This window comes from Aythya fuligula, chromosome 2 (genome assembly GCF_009819795.1).
Source record: "Aythya fuligula isolate bAytFul2 chromosome 2, bAytFul2.pri, whole genome shotgun sequence".
Taxonomy (NCBI): domain Eukaryota; kingdom Metazoa; phylum Chordata; class Aves; order Anseriformes; family Anatidae; genus Aythya; species Aythya fuligula.
This window is the reverse complement of record NC_045560.1, coordinates 158452016-158473748: the sequence shown is the minus strand read 5'-3', so window position 1 is coordinate 158473748 and position 21733 is coordinate 158452016. Positions and strand designations below refer to the sequence as shown.

General features: G+C 51.1%; 1 protein-coding gene across 9 annotated transcripts in view; it reads left to right on the top strand.

The window, feature by feature from the left end:
* Window positions 1-21733, top strand: part of ZC3H3 (zinc finger CCCH-type containing 3) — a 120696-nt gene that overhangs the window by 69894 nt on the left and 29069 nt on the right. For all 9 annotated transcript variants that reach the window (XM_032182927.1, XM_032182933.1, XM_032182930.1 and 6 more), the window contains 4 exons: window positions 7554-7747; window positions 14796-14880; window positions 16794-16952; window positions 19546-19615. In XM_032182927.1, the coding sequence (XP_032038818.1) occupies window positions 7554-7747; window positions 14796-14880; window positions 16794-16952; window positions 19546-19615 (508 nt within the window). The remainder of the gene's footprint in view (window positions 1-7553; window positions 7748-14795; window positions 14881-16793; window positions 16953-19545; window positions 19616-21733) is intronic.

Below are 21733 nucleotides of genomic sequence, written 5' to 3'. Positions count from 1 at the left end.
TTCCATTGCCGTGCGGCCAAGGCAGCGTGCCCGGCGCGCCGCGGGGCTGCCAAGTGCAGTGCCTTGGCTGTGATTTTTTATTTTGGGAGCTGCAGAGAAATGAAAGGGATGGTGAAACTGAAAGGGAAGGTAGGACTGAAAGGCATTTGAGAGAGAAATGGGAATAAATCCCGTGGGATTACAGTGTGTGGCCAGCCAAGGCTCTGGAGAAAGGGCAGTGTAGGACTTCCCTCTGCTCCCCCTTGGATCTCCTGGGGAAGGGAGGGCACGAGCCAGCTTCTGGCTTGCCCGTGGCTCATGTGGAGCCCAAACTGTATCTCCTTCTGCAGCCTTAATTAGGCTTTTTTTTTTTTTACAGGCCTAATGCTCCAGTTTTTAATCCCCAGCTCGGAGCAGGATTTATGGTGTTGGGCATGTTTCTGCCTCTGCCTCTTCTCCCGAGCTGTGTGGGTGGTGAGGGAAGACACAACGTGTTTAAAATATTGGCTGAAACTTGAGGTTTTGGATGGGTTTTGCAGCCCAGAGGGAGCTGCTCCTGATTGCTTGGGGTGATGTTGGGCTTGGTGGGGAGGGAGCTTGTGTTGGCTGCTCCTGGTTGTGGGTCCGTACCCAAACTGGCTGCAGGGTGAGCCGATGGGTTTAGGGTCCAGAGGAAAGAGTGGGGGAAAAAGGAGCAAATGCTGATGCTGGGAACAGGTGAGAAACCCTAAATAGCATCTGGTGCTTCTTCCCTTCTCCCATCAGCCGTTCCCAACCCAAAATGAAGGCTTCCTTGGTTCTTGCCATCATCATCTCTGTCTGGAGCTGCTCCCCAGTTACCTGATGGCTCCTGGGGATGGAGGCTTTGGGATCTGCGTTTCCTCCCACCTCTGTCCTCAAAGCTTTTAGTTCCCAAGGTTTTGGCTCTTGCTGGTGCTGCCCCAATGCCCGCACTCTGCTGCTGGCTCCAAAACGTCGCTCGCCATCCCATGGCCTGGTCCTGTCTTTGAAACAAGGATCAATGTGGCTGCTCCAGTCTTAACTTCATTTTGGGTGAAAAACTGTAAAAGCTTCAACTCTTGCAAGTATTCCCCATCAGTTTAGCATGAGCTTGGCCATAAGTTTTACAGCCCTTTGGGAAGGCACAAGAATAATATTTTTGTCCCCTGGTCTTTCGGAGTGAAATTGCTTGAGGAGGGAGCTTCTTCATCCTGTGCAAGGGCTGGGAGGAGGTTTCACATCTAGGACAGGTTGGAAGATGGGGAAACCACACGAAAAAAAAAGCCACCAATGGCCCTGCTTTGTGGGTATAAATCAAGTGTTTCTTCTTTGCCATGAAGCCATAAAAATGACCGTGATGGTTTTGATTGTAGGCTCAAGCCATGGGTTGAACAGCGAAGAAGAAATCCAGTTAGATAGCTTTGATAACAGCGTTGGCAGCAGCACACGGTGGAAGCCCAAAGCTTTTAAATAGAGGGAGAAAATATTAAACAGTTGTGTGGTTTGCAGATGGTCCTGGTGGCTCATGGAGAGCTGCTGGCAGCCCCGTTGTGTCAACCCTTCTTCGCCTGTGGCTGTGTGGCACCGTCGCAGCTCGTGCTGATTTAATTGCTGAGGTTAATCAGGATTGAAATCCACGGGATGGAAACCCTTGGTTTAATATTATCTGTTTTCATTCCACGTCTTTAATCCCAGATGTGTTTCTGGAGGAACCCCTACTCTTGTGGTTGAGAACCGTTACGACGCACGCGCAACTATTTTTCCTTCCCGAGTCAGGAGGATTTATGAGGTGGGCACATCTTTATTTAGGCAATTACGTGGCTTAATAGGCACTCATCGAGGTTCGTGATTTTTCTCAGGGTTTGAAAATGGTAAATGAGATCTGTGCTGGATTATTTTTTTCTGGAGATGATCATTGAGGTGCATGTGAATGGAAATTCAGATTCAATTCAACTCGAGGAGTTTTTTAAAGCGTTCCTTGGGTTACCTGAAATGTGCTGGATGCACGGGAAGCCGACTCGAGCTTCTGAGCACAAATTTCTTAATGAGAACTGGTTGTTAAAAATAGAGGTTTACAGATCAATTAGAGTATTGCCGGTAACCACGGTTTGAAAGCTAGTGGATTTTGTATTTGTATACTGGAAGAAGACGTGTGCTCTTTTTCTTTTCAATTTGCAATCACCATTTCAACCTCAAATATTCATTTTTCAATTGACTTATCCGAATAACCCGCATCAGGTTCTTCTTGTAAGTTAGGTCTTGAAATAGGAAGCGTTTCTTTGAGTATTCACGTTTTTACTTGTAAGAAGATAAAGAAGAATTTAAGAAGATAAAGCAATAATGTTGATAATATCCTGAAAATCAAACATTTCAATGGAATCACTTGTTTTTTCCCTGCAGATTTGGGCAGGTACACGAGCAGCAGGCAGCTGGGGATAGAGATGTCGCGGGTGATGGGGACGGCTTCCAAAGGGGAATGCTGTTGAAGCTCAGAGGCACGTTTTGAAGAGCACTCGGAGCCTAAATCCTGTATTTTCTTTTGCTGTGTGCTAAAGAAGAAGGGTCCTGTGTTTTTTTTTCCACCATTTCTCCCAGATCAGTGCTTTGCCCCTCCTGCCTCGCCGGGCCCCGGAGCGCGCCCAGCCCCCGTGTGATCCGCTCTTCCCTCAAATGCCAGCATGCAAATGCGATTTCTTACTATGTAAGGATTACTTTAAAAATAAATAAATAAATAAATAAAAAATAAGCTAAGCCTAAAGAAGATATCCAGAAGTAAAAGAAAACCATCCTGTAAGAGGCACTTGTATTGCCGTTAGCTCCGAGAAATCCTCTCCGTTTCAGCTGGTTGAAACGCCGTTGGGATGCTCTTCCCCTGCTCTCGGTTTTGTATGAGATTTATGTGAATCAGGCATTTTTGTGTTTCGAATATAGGTGGGTTCGTGCCTGCTTCTGGGGGTTTGGATGAGATCTTCTTGTCCCTGCTTGCATGTGGGTGTTAAACCTGAGCGTCTGCTGCGCTCCGGGGTGAATCGTCCTTGATTGCTAACCTCACTTCCCAAGGTTTTGGCTTGGAAATCTCCCTTTTCTTTATTTTTATTGGTCTTTATTTAAGAGAAGTGCATTTCAGTTGTGTCACGTGGTGGCTCCTGGCTGAAGTCTTGGTGGTTTTGTTCAATTTTCGGCAGTTTTGCTGTGTTTGGAAGCTGCGCAGCCGCTGACCGTTGGGTTCCCATTGCCTGGCAGAGCCCTTTTCCCCTTTTCTCCCTCATTCAGTCCAGTTCTCGCTTTGGGTTTGCTGTTGAAAGAAATGAGACATGGCCTTCAGAGCACTTGGAAAGTCTTGCAGAAGAGACACGAAGAGGCCGCTCGGTGTTTAACCACGGCAAAGAGAAGAAGAAAGTCAAGACCTGGTCAAGACGGGCATGTAGGAAGAGGTTGCGTGAAATCATCGGACTCGGACAAAGTTTCTGCTGCTTCGAGGGATGCATGGAAGAGCCCAAATCTCCAACAGCAGAGAGTTTTTATTAGCCCGGGACCTGCACCCGTAACGTTTTTAGTGTAGGTGTTGAGATTTCGCCGTCGAGCCTGGCCCTGGTGTGGGCGCTGGACCCCCAACAGCCGCTACGCTGTTTTAAAACATTTTTATAGTGTCCCTCTACCCCCTTTTCATTAAAAATTTTCAGTCCCCTGTCCACCCCGGGGTGGGGGAAAGACAACCCTCAACCTTGTGTAGTCAAGGTTATGGCGATAAATTCTGTAGCATTGTCACTTCTATTCGGAGTAAATTGGCTGGCCGCTTTCGGGCTGAAGGGAAGATAATTTGCTGTAGTATTTCAAATGGATTAGAAATGGATTTGAAGGGAAAGTTCATGCCTCCCATTACAAAGGCTAGAAAGAAGACTATCTTAAGGCACTGTTCACACTCTGGCCTTCATTATCCACGCTTAATACCTTTCCTATTTTCCAGCGTTAATGAAATTTCCTGCCGGAGCGGGTCTTCTGGATGGACGGGAGAACTCTTTAGATCCGAGGGCTTGTGCTGCAGAAAGGGAATTACAAGCCCCTCGTGTCGAGGGCCGGCGTATTCTTCAGGTCCTTGGCCTGGCTATTATCTCATTAATTTTATCCTCTCTTCTCAATACAGTTCATTTCCAAAGGCCGTCCTTTCCATTAGGGTAACAATTCAGCCGAGTGCCGTGACACCGCCAGGGATGAAAAGCGACGAGGGCTTTTGCCAGGCTCTTTGCCCTCCGTTGGAGGCCTCGTCCCCTTCTTCTGGCCCGGTGGTGGCCGTCCCCAGGTCGAGGTGTCACCTCGGATGCATGAAGGCGATGCTGGTGGCACGAGGGCGTTGGGGCGACGCCACCGCGTGCGAGCAGCACCTGAAGCGGTTGCGGCTTTCCGTCTGCTTGGCCAATTCCCTTTTTTCCCATTCTTCTCCGTTGGCAAAGGTTACCTGGCGAGGTTTCTTTACAGAACATATTTTACTTTCAGTTCTGAATGGCCTAGGGCTTCTGGAAGTAAAAAACAGAAGTGGCCAGAGCTCACCCTAACGCGTGCGTTCAGCAGCCAAAAGTCCCCGCGAGGCGTCTCCAGGACCGTGGCATCTCCTCTGCCATGTGCTCGAATGGAGTGAGTAGGGCAGGTGCTTGGGGTTTTAGGGCAGACACTGTACCCAGTCTGGGGTACTTTGGGGTTTGGGATCTCTCCCCACAAAGGTTTGGGCCGTACCTTTTGCAAGCAAGGCGAGGACGGACAATAAAACTGCTGAAGCAGTGCTGCAACCTCCTGGCGCCTTTCGCTCCGTCTGGCTGTCTCCAGCAGGGGAAACAGCTGTAAAGGTTACTGGAGCAGATTACAACTCCTTTTGAGTTGTTTTTTTCTATTTTTTTTCCTCCTCTCCATTACCTTCTTGAGTTTTTAGCACTGAGTTCCCAGGCGAGGAACCAAGGGGTGCCAGGGCTGTCCCCGCTCCGATGCCCCATCAGCCAGAGAGTGGAAGCGGAGGTGGCCAAGCCTCCTGTGGGGTCAGGTCTCGGTCCAGCGGGACTCACAGATGCTTTTTCTCCCTCAAAAATGCAAATTGGAGGACGTCTGGGTGAAGGCAATGCCTTCAGCTGCAGAAATCCTTGAAATTTCTCTGCAGGGGAGGAACGTGGGCCCCACGGTCCTGCTGCGCGCGTCGCCGCTCTGCTCCCGGTGCGCTGCCTTGTTCCTTTTTTTCCTCTTTTTTTCTAATATCGGTTTATAAAAGTCTAACGTGTTTTATAATCTGCTGCTCCTGCTGCTTGGTCTTTGCCAGCAGCTGCTTGTTCTCTGCTCATATACGAGGGGTCAGATGCCAGCGGGTAATAACTCTCGAGAAATGGGGACTTCCGAACAGGGGCCGCTGCGGTGCGCCGCCACTTCAGCGGTTCGAGTGAGCGTGGAAAAGTGAGAAAATAAATATCTGGAGGGTCTGGGGGAACAGTGGGAATGGCAGCTGATGCTCTACGGCTGTGACCACCCCAGCTCTGGGCTGCTGCTTAAACCAGGAGGGATTTCCCCCAGCCTTTTATTTTGTACCCTGATGGTGATTTCTTTTTGGAGAAGCGCGCTGGGCGCAGGAGCGCTGCTCTGAGTTATCTTCTGCAGACCCCGAGGCAGAAGAGGAGCAATATGGTAACATCTGGGCTCCGTGTCTCCATCAGTAGGGTTCCCTTGGTGTCGTGCTGCGCTTTCTGGGTTGAAATTGAAGTAAATAAACCTCATGTCACCAACCGTTCCCCTAATGCGGCGTGCGTGCGGGGATTAGGGATACAGCCGGATCTTTCTGAGCAAGAAAACGCTCTGTTTCTACCCAAATCCAGGTTTGCAGCACACCCCGGAGTCACAACAGTGGCCTGCAGAGGGTCACTTTTGAGCCATTTTCCGGGTTTTTTAGACAAACCTCTTTGAGAGGAATTTTGTGCTTGGTGTGCAGGGCGCCTTGCGTGGGAGATGCTCTGGTTGCTCGCAGCATCTCCCTGTACTCGAGACCTTCGAATATACTTTGCTGGTGGGCTGCAAAGAGCTGAAATATTTTTTTTAAACAGAATGCTGTTTTTTTACAGGCAGCTAATACCAAAACAGCCTTGCCAGGACCCGATGTGCCTGTGTCAGAGGTGCAGGGGTGCAGATCTGTAGGGGACCGATGCTTATAGCTCAATGGCACGCACAACGGGAGCGCAAAACCCATCAGCACCGAGCATCCCGTGCCTCCTCCTCCCTCGGGAAGGCTGGAGGGGCTCTGCGAGATGTGTGTGAGCTTCTTGAAGGAGATTTTCTTGTGGTCTCCATGGGGCTGGGGCATGCCGAGGTTTGCTGCGAGCTGGAGCGTTGCAAATCTGGGGACGCGGGGAGCTGGGGAAAGCCCTCGGGACCTAAAGTGCTCAATCTCAGCTTGGTGGTGCCGCCTTTTCCTGCTGCTTTTGCAAAATTTCAGGCTCTTTGCTCATCTCCGGAGCAAGAAAAGGGGTTGCCCGGGGACCGAGCCCCGAGCACGGCTCTGCGAGGTCCCCATCCCCACCTCTCCGCCTGGCAGGAATTCGCCCGGCTCGGTAGCCAGTGGCAACAGCCCTATTAAATGAATCGGCTGTCACACTAAGCACCAAGAAATGTAACTATTCCGTTTTACAATTCCCTTTTCTCTTGGCGGCACATGTTCATTTAAAGGTAATGCTCTCCGGGGTTTGCATTCTGCTGATAGGATAGCAGCCCTTAATTTACAGATAGTCGCCGCTTAATGCCCGCTTTATATACGTTCCCCTAATAGCATTACGAGCGTAGTTTGTGCTAATACCAAATTAGGGCTCTGATTTGCATAAACAAATTACTGTTTGGATTAGCGCTAAATGGCGAAGGCGACTGATCTCGGCGTAGATTTGATGGGGCTGCAACGCCTCTGTTTGCATAACGGCATCTGCACCGCACTGAGCTGGGGGCGGGGGGCTCCCTGCGGGTCGTGCGGGGAGCTGGGTTTGGGGTTTTGGGGTTTTCATGGGCAGAGGAGCCCTGGCCAGGAGGGATTCGTCCCCAGGGTGACGCTTGGGAAATTCCCAAAGGTGTCCTTCGCCCGTTGGGGACAGCTTGAGCACGTTGTGGTGATGGTATTGTCCCGGTGACACTAAAAATTGGGGCTGTAGCACGGCTCCTGCCCCATCACTGCGGAGCTGGAGGGGGATCGTGTCCCCTTGGTGGCGTAACGGGGACCTGCGGGGCTGGAGAAGGGTCCCCAGAGCTTCCAGGGTCTGATTTGGGTCCTGGAATCCCCTCCAGGCATTACACAGGGACCAGCAGCACTCTAGGGCAGCTCACCCCATGCAAGGACATGGTAAAAAACCTACAAAAGACAGGCTTGGGGTGAAGCTGCCAGAACATCCAAGCCTTTAGAGCTCCATAAAGCTTGGCTAAGCTCCGGGAAGGTCCCACGGACCCATGGCTTCTTCCACCGATTCCCCTGGGGGATTGCCACCAATTTTCGCTCTCTAAAGCATTTTTTCCTCGTGATATCTTCCCGAATCGGTTCTCACCCTGCCTTTATCCTTCTCCTACAGGTCCCTGCTGTTAAACCAAGCGCGCCCCTCGCCGCAGGGCACCAAATCCCAGCCCGTGCCACCGGGCTGGAGGAGCAAAGGCTACCGCTGCATCGGAGGGGTGATGTACCGCGTGTCGGCCAACAAACTCTCCAAAACCTCCAGCACCCCCAGCCGGGGCAGAGATCTGAGCACCAAGAGCCCCGGCAGAGCAGGTGAGCAGCGAGAATTTCTCCTGGTGCACACCCAAAACCAGCAGGACCCCAGCTTTGTGCCGGCGTCGGCTTTTAGCCGCTCGTCCCCAGGCTGCGTGGCTGCGGCTCGTCGCCTTCCCCCGGTTTGAGAGGATCCACCTCTCTCTGAGAACCCCGAGAAGTGTTTTTTGGGGAAAAAAATAAGCTTTTTAGGAAGCGGAATTCGGAGTTTGCTTGCTCGGAGTTCATTCAGCACCTGGCTTGCTGGGGTTTTGGGGTGCAGGGGAAAGAGGACAGCCCCAACCCAACGGCGTTGGGCATCCCATCGCTGCCACGGGGCATCCCCCAGCAGTTCATAACAGAAAAATAACATAAAAGAAGCAAAAGCTTCGGGAAAGAGTTAAGACAACATAGTTTTTCTTTAACTCGGGCTTTGAGACACCCCGTTACGCTTTCTTTCTCCAACCCCAGTAAGGATCGCTAAGTCCTGGGCAACTCGCAACGGCACCACGAGGTTAAATCTATTTGATGTGCTCATCAAATCCCGTTCAATATTGACCTAAGAAAGCCGGGAGGATCGTTTTGAGGATGGAGCAGGTGTTTTGACACAGTTCCTGGCTTTCCATTGAGCTTCAATTTGTCTTTTAGCGCCCCCGGTGCTTGACACCTCAAGAGCAGCTCTCAGGCAGGACCAGGTTTTCGAGCTGCTCCTAAAGTGGGTTTTGAGTTTTTACCTGGGGTCAAACGGTTTTGCTCCCAAACTGGTTATTCCTGGCACCCCCTGGGTACCGGTTCCATCAAACCAACCCACAAAAAGCAGGGTTTGGAGGCAAAAGGAGGGAGGGGAAACAAAAATGCCGTCAGCAGGAGGACTGAGCAGCTCCGGCAAGGTTGGAAACGGTGAAAAAAATAAGGAGCAAAAGGCAACAGAGAGTAAATAACTCCCCCGATGCTCACACGTGGCTGGTAAGGGGAGTGGGGGAGAAAATAGACCCATAGGGCTTCTTCTGGGGTCTGCGATCCTATTGCCTGTGAGCTCGGCTTTGGGGCTGAGTCTGGAGGAGGGTGGGCAAGGATCAGCCCTGGGAGGCTTGGAAAAAGGCTGCGTAAATCTCGCTTGGTCGTGGACCAAGCAAAGCTTGGGGTGAGCGAGGTCTGTTTTTTTTTTTTTTTGGGGGATGGGATTTTCTGAAGTGTCCGAATCCCTGAACTCCTGCTGCTTTTCCACGGGACCAGGCACTGCGGAGCGCTCCTGGAGACTTCTACGTGCTGCCGGGGGACGTGTTAAATTCAGCGAAATTGTAGGAAAATGGGGGAAATGGCATGAAAAAATGGGAAACCTTTTAATGGAGGTGAGACCTGTTGTAGGAAACCCTTCCCAAACAGGGATCTTGCACATCCCTTGTTCAAAACCCTTGTTCCGACCTCTTTCTTTTTGTGTTTGGTGGTTTTTTTTTTCATTTATCTGCGTGGAGAAGTCCCTAAATCTGTGCAGCCACTGGGAAACAGCAAATTCAAGCTTAGGCAACTCAGCAAAGGCTGACGGGTTCAGCCTGCCTGTAAATACCCAGTTCTGGGCTGGAGAAATGAGAAACATTTCTGTTTCTGGCAGAAAACCACCCCGAAAAGTGGGGTTTCTGGCAGAGGGTTGGAGCTAGACCAGTGCCAGACACTGCCTGGTGGGGTGGCAGAGAGGTGGGAAAGGCTCCTGACAATTTAATAACTCGGAGTTTGCTCGTGGTGAGATATAATTTTGCTGCTCACCCGAATTTCTTGGGCTGGCGTTTTGTCTTTTTGAGCTCCAGCTGCAATCAGAAACGCCATAAAGCCCCGAACCGGTGCCTCCAGCCCCTGGGCTGTGGGATCGGTGCTGGGCTCCGGTTTGGGGAGCCTGGAGAAGTGTTATAGCTGTTTCTGCCAGGATTTCCACGAAATGGGGGGAAAGGTCCCGGCGCCACAGCATTTCCACGACAAATCTGCAAGGGGAAGCAATAAAGAAACGAGCAGAGAGGAGATTGAAAGCAGCAGGAACAAAATGAAGGTTTGACACGGGCCGGAGAGCAGCCCTGACCCCGCTATGGGCACGAGCTGCTGCCGTGGGGGCAGAGCTGTTGCAGCCTGCGATGTGGGCTCACTCCAGCGGGTTTTCAGATGCTTCCCGTGGGGAAATTTTCCCCTGCACGACTTCGACGGATGCCTGGAAAAGCCAGCAGCTCGCGCTCACGGTGCTGGTGGCTGTCAGGACGCGCTGGCTCTGCCTGCTGGAGGGATGCTCGTGGCCGTCAACAGCTCCTCGGGTGTTAAGGTCTTATTTATCATCAAATTTTCCTTTTTTTTTTGGATTTATTTATTTTTTATAAACTCGGAAGGCTTCGAGATCCCTCTCTTCTCCCACGACGGCCGAGCTCCCAGCGGTGGAGCTTTAAGAGGAGCTTCAGCTTCTCGCCACGTGCGCCCTAAATGCCGCCGCGGTGGCTTCGCGGCGGTGCCTCTGACACCAGGAGAGCGAATTATTTCCCAAACTTATGGCCGTGTTCAACCCTACGGGGCTGGGGGGCCTTTCCCAAATCTCAACACGTTCCCTCTCTCCATCCTGGTGCTTAACAGCTCTTCCTGCCTCAGTTTCCCCATTCTGCCTTCGTGGCAGCGACATCCCCGCTGGCAAACACTCAGCGCTGCCGGCGAGCCGGCGACGGTGCCGGGGGCTTGGGGGAAGAATGTGCCCTCCGTGTCATGGGGCTGGGATTGTTTAATCCCATATCCCATTTCAGCTTAATCCCTTGGGGCTGGGATTTCTCAATCCCATGTCCCATTTGAGCTTAATCCCTTGGGGCTGGGATTGCTCAATCCCATATCCCATTAGAGTTTAATCCCTTGGGGCTGGGGTTGTTCAATCCCACGTCCCCTTTGAGCTCAATCTCTTGGGGCTGGGATTGCTCGATCCCATATCCCCTTAGATCCTAATGGCTTGGGTTTGGGATTCATGAATCCCTTGGTCCCTCCTGAGCTCAGTCACTTGCCTTTAGGATTGCTCAATCCCCCTGTTCCTTCCATCTCACACCCTCAGATTTGGGATTGCGCCATCCCTCGGATCCTTTCGAGCTCAACCCCTTGGTTTTGGGATTGTCCGACCGCTCAGTCCCTCGGTCCCTTTTGAACCCAACCCCTTTAAGTTGGGGACTGCTCAATCCTCATCCCCTTTTAGCTCAGCCCTTCGGGTTTAGGACCTGGTCTCCATGAGGACCGGGGCGTGCAGAGCTCGGGAGATTCTCCAACCTCCTCGCCACGCCTCCGCCGAGCCGGTCACGCAACAGCGCCGAAACGCTTCGTTAATTGAGCGTGCCTCGTTAAGAACCAAACGCCCGAAGCAGGGACGTGCTCGATCCTGTTGGGGTGGGAGGGGAAGCGTGCCCAGCTGCTCTCCCGCATCCCCTTTTAACGTTTTTCCCTTCCAGAGGGCTCGTGCCGTCCGGGGAGATGAAATAAATCACCCCCGGCAGCCGCGGGTGCTGATCGCCTGCGACGCTTAGAAGCCGCTTAAACGGCTGCTAATTAAAGAAATAAATTAACCGGGTGCCGGCCTCGAAACTTTCGGTTCAGCACCCGGCGAAACGAATGGCATCTCTGTACCCACACGGCCCCAAAAAAAAAACAAACCAAATTAAAACAACAAACTAAAAAACCCAACAAAAACCCAACAAATTACCTACATCACGCTTCTTTCCATGTTTCCACCGCAGTGGTGCTGAGGTCCCGATAAAGGGACCCCCGATACGAGCACTGAAGTCGTTCCTAAATAATTAAGCAGGTCATAATTAATCTAATCATAAATAATCATAATCCCTCTGCAATATTTGGGGCTGACCCGAACGCGGAGGAAGGTGCTGAGCGCCCTGCTCAGCGCGCGTTTGGTGCAGGAGGAGCCCTGGGGTGAGAGGAGCCGTGAGCTGGGTGCCTCGTGCACCCTGTGCCACGTCCTGGGAGCGCTGAGCTTGGCTCCCAGGCGCAATTTGGAAGGATTTCAGGGGAAATCCTCCCCTGGAGGAGCGGGATTGGAGACCGGGGAGGGAACCAAGAGCTGCAAGCTGGGTTTGTGTTCCGGGGAAAAACATTAGGACTAAGATGGGGGTGCTGGCGGAGGGGCACAGCCTCCACCCCGCTCATTTTAACCACCTTTGGCGCTTGGGGAGCCCCTTTGGCAGGGCTGGGTTGTTCCTTTTTCCCCTTTTCTGCTCCCCAAATCCCAATTTTGGAGCGGGTAGAAGCAGGCGCCGCGGAAAAAACCGAGGGAGAGGAGCCAGGCTGCCGCGCTGCTCGCCTGCGGATTCCTTCAGAGCGAAAGGGAAAAAAAAAAAAAAAAAAAAAAAAAAAAAAGTAGTTAGGCTGTAGCCCCTGCTATTAATCATAGCTGTAATCATGCATTTAATGAACATGACAGCTCCCGTTCCCTCCGGAGAGACGCGCCGAGCCTCCCGGCTGGGTTAGGTACAACAATCACTTCCCAGCGCTCGCCGTCACCGCCGGAGCAGGCAGCGTCGGCTGCGGGTGATGCATGGAGAGGAGCAGCCCCGTTTGCACGGGCTGCGTCTTCCCTTACAGATGATGCGCCTCAGCCCGGCTCGATCATTAAGGAAAAGAAGAAGAAAAAAAAAGAAAAGAAAAAAAAAAAAAAGGAAAGGCGGAGGGAGAAAAACACCTGTCCCTTACACGGGGTATAAAATATCAAGCCTGACGCCGCCGTGCTGGGTGTAATCAGTTAAAAAGCCCTTAATGTGCAGTTCCTTGATGCTCTCCCCAGCAGCTTTTTTTTTATTATTTATTTCTTCTTTATTTTTTTTTTCCCCTCCTCTTGTTCCCTCTGCCTTCGCCGCCTTTCGAGCTCTGCAGCAAGGGACTTTTATAGGACCGGCGGCGCTCGGCCCCGACGCCGATGCTCTCCCCGGCGTGCTGAGGTCCCCTCGTGCGAAATTGTGTCACATCTGAAGAAAGGACCCCGTGAGACCCCCCCCCAAGATCAGAGTCAAGCCCTGGGGGCATGGTTTTCAGCATTTTGTTCCCTTTAATCCGGAGCCTGCTGCCGTGCTCCCCGGGGGATCGCTCACCAGCACGTCTCAGCTCCTTTTTCTAAATTTAACCCCTCTCCAGCCCTCTTGTGTCTTTTTCTGCCCCAATTTCGCACCGCGTGGGTAACTCTGGTAATGCAGAGAGACCCCAAATCTCCGCCTTGCTTCCGTCCTGCTCTGACCTTCAGCACTTAACATCTTTTTGTGTCGCTTCGAAGAAAAACTTGGGCTCCTTGGCCCCTCCAACAGGGGTGCGGCGATAAATCCCCCTGCCTGCATCCCCTCGCTCGTTGCTTTCAGCATTTAAATTAATTTTTACGTGATGGAAAGGCTTCTAAAAACGACACCCTCCTGTAAATCCTAAGAGATGGAAGAGAGAAATGAGGCTTCGCCCCTTTCCAGGCTGCTGCGCGTTAACGGGCTCCGCGCGTAATTAGGGAGCTTCCGAACCGGTGCCATTGCGCAGCTCCTCCTGGGTAAATATTTAGGCACTTCCCTAGTAGTTGGGCGAGGATTTCCACTCTGGGCGAGTAATTAGGAGGTTGGACAGCGTGGAAGCTCGTAGGAAGGGTTTCTTAGCCTGCTGCCAGGCTGCTGCCTCGCTGGATGTGGCCGGCACGCCGACCAGGCTCTTCTGCCCTGCGTTTTGGGATGGATGGGAGCGTTTCGCAGGCGTGCAAAGTGCCTGCAGGCTGCAAATTAATTCACAGCACGGTCACCTGTACCAGGAGACGTGCATTGCCCAGCCAGCATCGCACACGTTCAGTCCTCCCAGTGATTTCAGTGGTTTTAGCCAGCGAGCCTTCTTGCGGGAAGATTAAAGCTGTGCAAAAAAAATAAAATAAATTCAGCCATGGATTTATTTTGGGTATATATACGCTTAAAACCCAGCTGCGTGAGACCGTTGCAGCTTTTATTTATTTATCTATTGATTTATTTTGTGCTTTCTCGGGCAAGGATGTGGCTGGCAGGTTGTTAAAACTAACTAAAAGGATGGCGCACGGGCACGGCAACGCACGCGTACCCAAGAGTCTGCTTTTCCACCCAGGGGAGCCCACTCCTGGGATAGTTTGTCCTGCTGAGCTTGTTTTAAAGATCATTAATGTAATTACAGAGGTCTGAGGGAGGCTTTATCCCGACCCTAATAACCGGCTTTAATTTGGGTCTCTGTCCCTGCATCGTTTGGAGGGGCAGCCTTGCTCGAGCGCGATGCTCTGTAGCACCTCTCGGGGAAGCAGGACCCCAGCTGTAAGCCAAAAAAACAACAGAAAAAAAAAACAAAATAATTCAGCAAAAGTGGCTCAAACACCCAGTTATTTTTTGGTGGCTGCACGAGGAAGACCCGGGCTTGCATCCCATATCAGGGCTGCCTGATGCCCTGACGGACGGGCACGTGCCACCCGTGCCGGCATCGCTCCCGCGCCGTCGCTTTTGATTTTCAGAGGGAACAGCTGGGGTTTTGCCGGTGCCAGCAGCCAGAGTGACAGCTCGAGCGCGGGGGGAGCTATCAAATCCCGCTCACTCACTCCCCAGCACGCCCGGGCTGGCAGGTGAGTGACTGAGGCGCGCTCGTGCCACCTGGAAAACCGCGAGCCGAGCCTTTATTTTCGCTTCAGTCTTCCCTGCGCCGCTCGAGGACGATTTAATTATGTGCACGCACGGGCTCCAGGCAGCTGCTGGGCTTCCCCGGGCTGCTGCAGGGAGTGTGAGCTGCTTCTGCCGAGCCTCCAGGGTTGCTCCAGTGCATGCAGGTTCCCCGGGGGTGGTTTCCCAGCAGGTTTGAGCACGGAGGAAAAGGGCACCCGATGGATTTGGAGCCCTTTTTGGCAGGGCTCATCCTTGGTGTGGCCGGCACAGAGGTGCCAGCAGCAGGCAGGTCTGCAAAGAGCATCCTCAGCTCTCGGGGCTGCTGTCTTAGCCAAGGACCACATGAATTCCTGCTGAATTTCTCGCTTCGGAGCAAATTGTCCTGAACGTGCCTGTGTTTCTCTTTCTGTTTCAAACAGTGAGGTTGAGCGGGACGCCCGGCGGTTCTGGCTTCTCCCCATCTGGTATCCTGAACCGATCCACGACGAGCCGCTACATTGCCAGGTCTGTACCCACGGGGAGAATCAGCACACTCCCCCTCCGGATGCTTTATGCTCAGGATGGGGTCAAAAACTTGGCATGAGGCTGTTTCACCAGCTCTTTGTTCGGTGAAGGAACGAAGCACCACTGGTTTTCCCCCATCCTCTGCCACGAGGTGGCTGTAAACTCAGCAAAAACCACTGGTTTCTGCTTTGAAAGGTGCTCTTGAAAGGGTGTGAAAGGTTTGTAATGGATATCAGCACCTTTGTGCAGGCAACGAACGCCAAAATCTGCTCCAGCCCTCTCCGAAAGTCCCTTTTTAAAACAACAACTGCATTGTTCTCGAGGGCAGCAGCGTCACCGTCACCTGAATCGCAGCAGTTTGGTGTTTTTTCCCCCTGATCCAGAGAATTTCATCGCCATTCAGCCCAGAAAACTTGCAGGTTTTGCTTCTTGCTGGCTCTGCTGAGCTGTTCCAGCTGGGAACCAGTGCTCAGCCCCTGCAAACTGGGAACCAGTGCTCACTGGGTGCTCTGTCCCTGCAAACCAGTAACCTCCAGCACCAGCAGGGAAGCACCCCGGGCACAACAGCACATCGCTGGTGCTCAGCACCCTCCTGACTTTCCCATCGCCTCGCTTCTGTGCCACAGATGTGCCGCATATCATCGCGTCCTTAAGCGTGAGCTCTCGCAGACAAGCCCCGCTTAATTGTAGTAGACTGAAATTTATCCCCGAAGCGTGCTGGTTCCAGATGTCTACGCAGACATAGTGCCAGATCCTGGCTATATTTTATCCTCTCCTATCATTTATACCAACTGATTTAAAACCTGCTGTCAAAGTTGATCGGTGGTGGAGTCCGAATTCAGCGCTGGCCACTGAGGTCCACGTGCCAGTGGCCTGGCTGAGTATCTCAGGTAGCCACCGTGTTTATCAATATCATAATTTCAGCAAGGAAAGACTCTTTTTTTATTCTAAAACCTTATCATGCTATATAGAGGGGATTTCACGGTCAGCATTTTGGCTGCATGAAGTTTTCTTAGCGCATTTTAACTGGAAAGCTGCAGACTGTCAATACAGAGGTAAAAATGTGCATTTCCTCCCTAAAATAGTTGCCTTGAGTGAGTTTATCATGGGTAATGCTACTGTGACCCTTAGGACTTGTGCTGATGTACCCCCTGAGTTGCCTGGTGTTTGCAGCCTGTGCTGCGTGAGCCCAGCACAAAAAAAAGGATATTTTTTGTCTCACTGTGCTCATAAAAACTGCACGGAGCTCTCTCCATGCTCACAAAGTCATTGGAGATGGTCATGGTCACAGAGGGATCCCTGAAGGTCTCTGTAGGGGCTCTGGCACCAAAGGGACTCTCATCCTTACACCGCATCTCTGAGGAGGTCTGGTTCCACAATCTCTGCACCATCCCATAAACAGTCACAGAGGACAATAAAATCTCCCTTTTGTCTTCTCCTGGGTGAGCAAATCAGCTCATGGCCTCTGCTCCAGCCCCAGCTGTCCTGGTGGCCTTTCACTGGCCTCGCTGCCATCCTCTACTGTCCGTGTTGTCCTGGGAGTCCCAAAGAGGGCCTGGTATTCCCTGGTGATCCCACAAGTATCAAGTAGAAGGGGTTTATCCTCTCCCTCATCCTCCCAACTGTGGTCTTGCTTGTACAGCCCAAAACGTGATTGGCATCATGACCTCTTCTACGACTGGCCTCATCTTGCAGATTTTTAAAGCTTTGAGGTGAAGTTGTCCAAAAGCCACCAGGGCTTTTGTGACTTTTGGCCCAGTATGAATTTTCTAAATATCTCCCTCCCTTCTCAAAGTTGAACTTCGTGCTTCTCTGTGATTTGGGTGCAGTTGACCTATTTTCTCTATGCTGTTCTATGACGTTGCGTTGAAGTTGGAAGCGTTACCACAACCTGTCTGTCTCGCTCCGTTTAGCCGTGCCGTTCAGCGGAGTTTGGCCATCATTCGTCAAGCCAAGCAGAAGAAAGAGAAGAAGAAGGAGTACTGCATGTACTACAACCGCTTCGGCAGGTGTAATCGCGGGGAGAACTGCCCCTACATCCATGATCCAGAGAAGGTGGCCGTCTGCACCAGGTATGGATGGATGCTTTGAGCATCCACGTTGCTTTGAGCCATCACTGGGTCAGCAGATGGCTTCAGAGCTTGCTCATTTGGGGAAAAATCCTGATAATGGAGATGTAAGAACATGAGAATTGCTGGGTTGGGTCAGGCCCAGGGTTTGCCCAGTGCCCTAGGGTTGGAAGGTGCCTTCAGGAGGAGAATGAGATGAGGTTCACAGAGGACTCTTTTCTTTTTTTCTGGGATCTCTCAGCTTCTGGCAGTGAAATACTGCTGCCTGGTAGGGCTTGCAGTCGCTGGAGGTTGCCACCAAAGCATCTTGTAATAGTCAGCAATTCTCTTCTTTTGTGAATGGATTTTGTCCTTTCTTTAATGTGTGATGTTTGTGGCAATGGGTTGCGTAACTGAATTGGGCTCTGCGTGAAAAATGCCTCCTCAACTGCCTGCCTAACTGCTGCGTTAGGCACCTCCTCGTTCATGAGAAGAATAGGATAATTCCCTAATCGCCTTCTAGGCACCATTTATAACTCTATATAGTCTTCCCTTTCTATCCAAGCTTGTCAGACAAGAGAATCCTGATCTATTTAATCTCTTCTGGTGTTTATTTTTTTTTTCTTTTCTGAATTTATGCAACATTTGAGACCTATTCATGCTAGTTAAACATCACATTAAGACTCAAAGTTAAGTATACATGCTTTAGGTATTTGGTGCAGCTTCTAGGAACTACAGAAATATTTACTTCACAATTTGGAGGTGGATGCCACCACCTGTACACTTATGCCTGCCAAGTAATCACATCATATCATAGTGCAGAAGAACTAAAAAGATCTAAAAACTTGTAGTAAGAACCTGTAATAAGATCAAATCAACGTAAAAAATATATTATTATATAAAATATTACATTATTATATAAAATATATATTATTATATAAAAAAATATATTTAAAATATAATCAGAAAAATAATCCTTAGCCATTAGTTACTACTGTCGGGTTGAGAACGCCATCAGAGTTTGCAAGGTGGGATTTGAGGCTAAAATATTTAGCCAGGCCCTGAAAAGGCCATCCAACTCGAACAAACTGCTTCATGCGTTCTGGATAATACTCGTTGGAGTTGATGGAGGCACACGGTGAGGATGTCAGAGTAGCCTGGATTTTGCTGAATGATCTAAGAGCCTGCCCTCGCCATGCACAAGGTGATTTCTTCCTGGCAGCATCTATCACAGACCAGTTCATAGAATTTTAAGGGTTGGAAAAGACCTTCAAGATCATCTGGTCCAACCATCACCCTACTGTCAGTACAACTACCACTACTACCACAACTACCTTTGTGTTGTTTGGAGCTGACGTGTTGCACAGACCGGCTCAGATCTTTGCAACAGGTTTGAGTCCTTCAGCCTGTGATGCCAGGCAGCTAAGAGACTTGGTAATTTATTACAGGAGAACTGATTAATGTAGCCAGTTCATTATACCTGCCCAACAGTTGATTAAACTATATTATTAGTCGTTTAAAAAGCGTAGAAAAGCCAACTCCACTGATGAACTCTTAATTTCTCCTTAAAATTGCTGCCGTGCTAGAAATCATTGGTGGGTTGCACAAAGCTCCGTGGGAGACAATACAGAAGGAAAAGCGACTTTTTTCTTTTTTTTAAATGATTTTTTAAAACTGATTTTACTTGCTTGCACTCAGTTTCTCATCCTCGTGAGCACCAAGACATACGTGTCCAAGGTGTGAGGATTACTTCTGGTGACACAGAGGGTTATGGTGCTGGCTACCGAGTCCTTATTTTGACTCCTTTGTTCTTCTTATTTTGGGGAGTAAATCGGGTGGTTGGCTGTGCTACTTGCTCGCCTTAGGAATCTCTGCTGCTTGTGCTGTTTTGAGTCTTCATCTGGCCCTGGGATGGAGAGCCCTGGGCATACTGGGGAGAGCCCTGGGCGTACTGAGGAGAGCGCTGGGCATACTGGGGAGAGCCCAGCACAGGGCCTTGAGGGGTGGCAGGGCCTGGAGCCCCCCTGCCATGAGAAGAGACCCCAAGAGCTGGGGCTGCTCGGCCTGGAGAGGAGGAGGCACTGGGGGAGCTCCCCCATGTCCCTGAGGCCCTGCAGGGAGATGCGAGAGACCAGGGCCGGGCTCTGCTCAGGGGGTCCCAGGGCCATCAGCGGAGGCCGTGAGCCCAACCTGGAGCCCGGGAAGCTCCCCCTGGTCCCCAGCAGGTGCCAGAGCCCTGGCACTGGGACCAGGAGCTGGGGACTCCTCATGGGAGCTCCCCAAACCCACCAGGCCTCAGGGCTGGGCACCCTGCTGTAGGCCCCTACTGTGGCGGGGGTTGACCTGATGGCCCTGAGGTGCCTGCAGCCTCCACCACTCTGTCATTCACTACGTTGTTCTGACTGCTAATAAGCAGCCAAATACAGTGAGAGAGCAAAATCTGTCCGGAAAAGGACTGATTTATGGCCTGTTATGGGCTTTAACAATGAACTCTGCAGCGGTCATGTTAATTTGCAGGGATATTGCTCCAGGAAGAGACTCAATGTTAGAAAGTTGCATTTTGTGACCCACCTGATCTCACACTCAGCCCTCTCCCTCTGTTTTTTTTTTTTGGCAGGTTTCTCCGTGGCACGTGCAAGAAGACGGATGGGAATTGCCCATTTTCCCACAAAGTTTCCAAAGACAAGGTCTGTATGGCTTCCTAACGAGCTCGCCGCGGCTTTATGAGAGAGCTGACCTACAGAGGCAGCGTTTATGACGGCTGTAGGGAAACCTGTGTTACAGAGTGCTTCAAATAGAGTTCATTTGTAGTTTGCTTGCCAAGCTGTTCAGGCTCATTACGGGGTCAGAGCTTATAATGGGAGCAGAGTGCGCCTCTTAAACCAGCGTGGTGAATCAGTAGATTAGTGCGTTAAGCAGCGGATTGGAAACCAGAGCACCTGGGGCTGCTGGAAGTATCAATAACACGTGTTGGGTTAAGGAGTACTTAAACTCAGAGGGAAAGAGCACGGGAGCATTGTTTGCTACGTCTAATCCTTATTTACCTCTGCCAGATCACCCTTCCTTCCAAATCAGCCCGCGCTGGGGTCGGACAAGGACGATGCTGCGGCATCCGGGAGCTTTGAGGCATAAATTAACCTTTCTAAAAAGCCAGGCAGAGGAACTCCCTGGCAAAATGGCTTTTGATTTCATCATCATTTTCATCCTGCTTAGTGTATCTGGGGCTCCGTGGTTTTATTACACAGTGCCAGGTGGAAAAATAATTAGGTTTTCTTTTAGTGATGATCAGCTGACAATTTAGCAGGTTCAACTCTGTACGGTGGCTAGGATTTCCAATCGGACATAGCTTTGGAGACCTCAGGCTTTTCAGCTGAGGTGAAGTCGGTGCTGAAGGTTGTGTGGCCTCAGGTCCTTCACCAAGCTGGGATGTGCATCGAGCACGTGTTTACGTGTTGTTTTAGCGGATTTGCAGGAACATTTCTCTACTACAGCCAGAGAATCACCCAGAAAAGAGCAGGAAGGTTAATCCCACTGGGACATCAAAAATACAATGAGTTGGGTCCCTGCACGAGGGAAGTGGTTTGTGACAGGTCCCACTGTCGGGGTGGAGGTGCCAGAAGCTGGGATGGGAATGAGAATCAGTTTTCTTGGAGAAAACCATGAAACTTGGTCTTTCCTCGTGGTACGTGATGAGCCTGTGGCCCCGCTGGCTGTGGGTTTGGCACACTGTTGGAAGTGGCTTTGTCAAAGCTTTCACGGCTTTGCCTAGGGCAGAACAGGGACTGGAGCTTGCACAAGCTGGAGCAGATGGATCCAGAGGTGCCTCCCAGCCTCAGCCATCCTGTGATTTTCTGGTCACTGCCCTCATTCCCCTGTCCAGCATCGTGCAGGTAAACCACAGCGCTATTACTGCCCGTAAAAGATTTAACCCATGGGGCTCACTGGCTCTCATCAGCGTCTAAAACAGGACCTTTTCCTATAGCAGCTGCTTTTGGCCGTGCAGTTTTTCTTGTCTCCTTTCCCCCCCTGCCTGCATACGGCAGGCTCGTTGTCGGCGAGGAGCTCATAAGTTATGCCGGTGGTGAGCGGAGTCGCTCTGAGCGAGACACAAAGCACCATATGTTTTTTACATGGCTCTCTCTTCAGAGTCACTTAATCATGAGTATATAAAGTAGAGGAGATAGACTGGGGACAGCTGCACTCCCTGACTCACGGCACGACGAGGACGGATGGGGATGAGAAGTGATAGAAGGCAGGAGGGCTGTTGGAAGTTGTTTTTTTTTTCCCTATAACATGTAGCGAGACTTCAGGAATAAAGAAACCAAGAAAGAAGAAAGGCTTGCGAAGGGATTGGCTTTTTACATGGCTGTTGGCATATCATAGCAGAAATTTGGAGGGGATATTGGGGTAAGATGGTTTGTAAAAGCGCTGCTGCTTCTTTACACTGCAATAACTGGTGTGCACACAAGCCCATGCCCGTGAGCTGAAGGATCAATGCTGATCCAGATGGCACGGGGCGATCACCTTCCATCTGTACCACGGAGTTCAGCGCTCCTGGGGCATTTCAGCAGGTGTTAGAGCCTGGTTTTGGTCCCAGGGCAAAAACCTGTGCAAGATTTGGGAGTTAGAGATAACCAAAGGGGCCCCATGAGGTGCGGGGGTCTCTGCCCATCTCACCCTTCTCCTTAGCAGGCACGCGTGGTCTCGCAAAGCGTCGTCACCGCAGGCTGAGCTCTTACCTCAACTCTCCTCCGTGTGAAGCAGGCAGGTGCCAGCCCTCTGACGTGCCTCCGAAACAAATATAT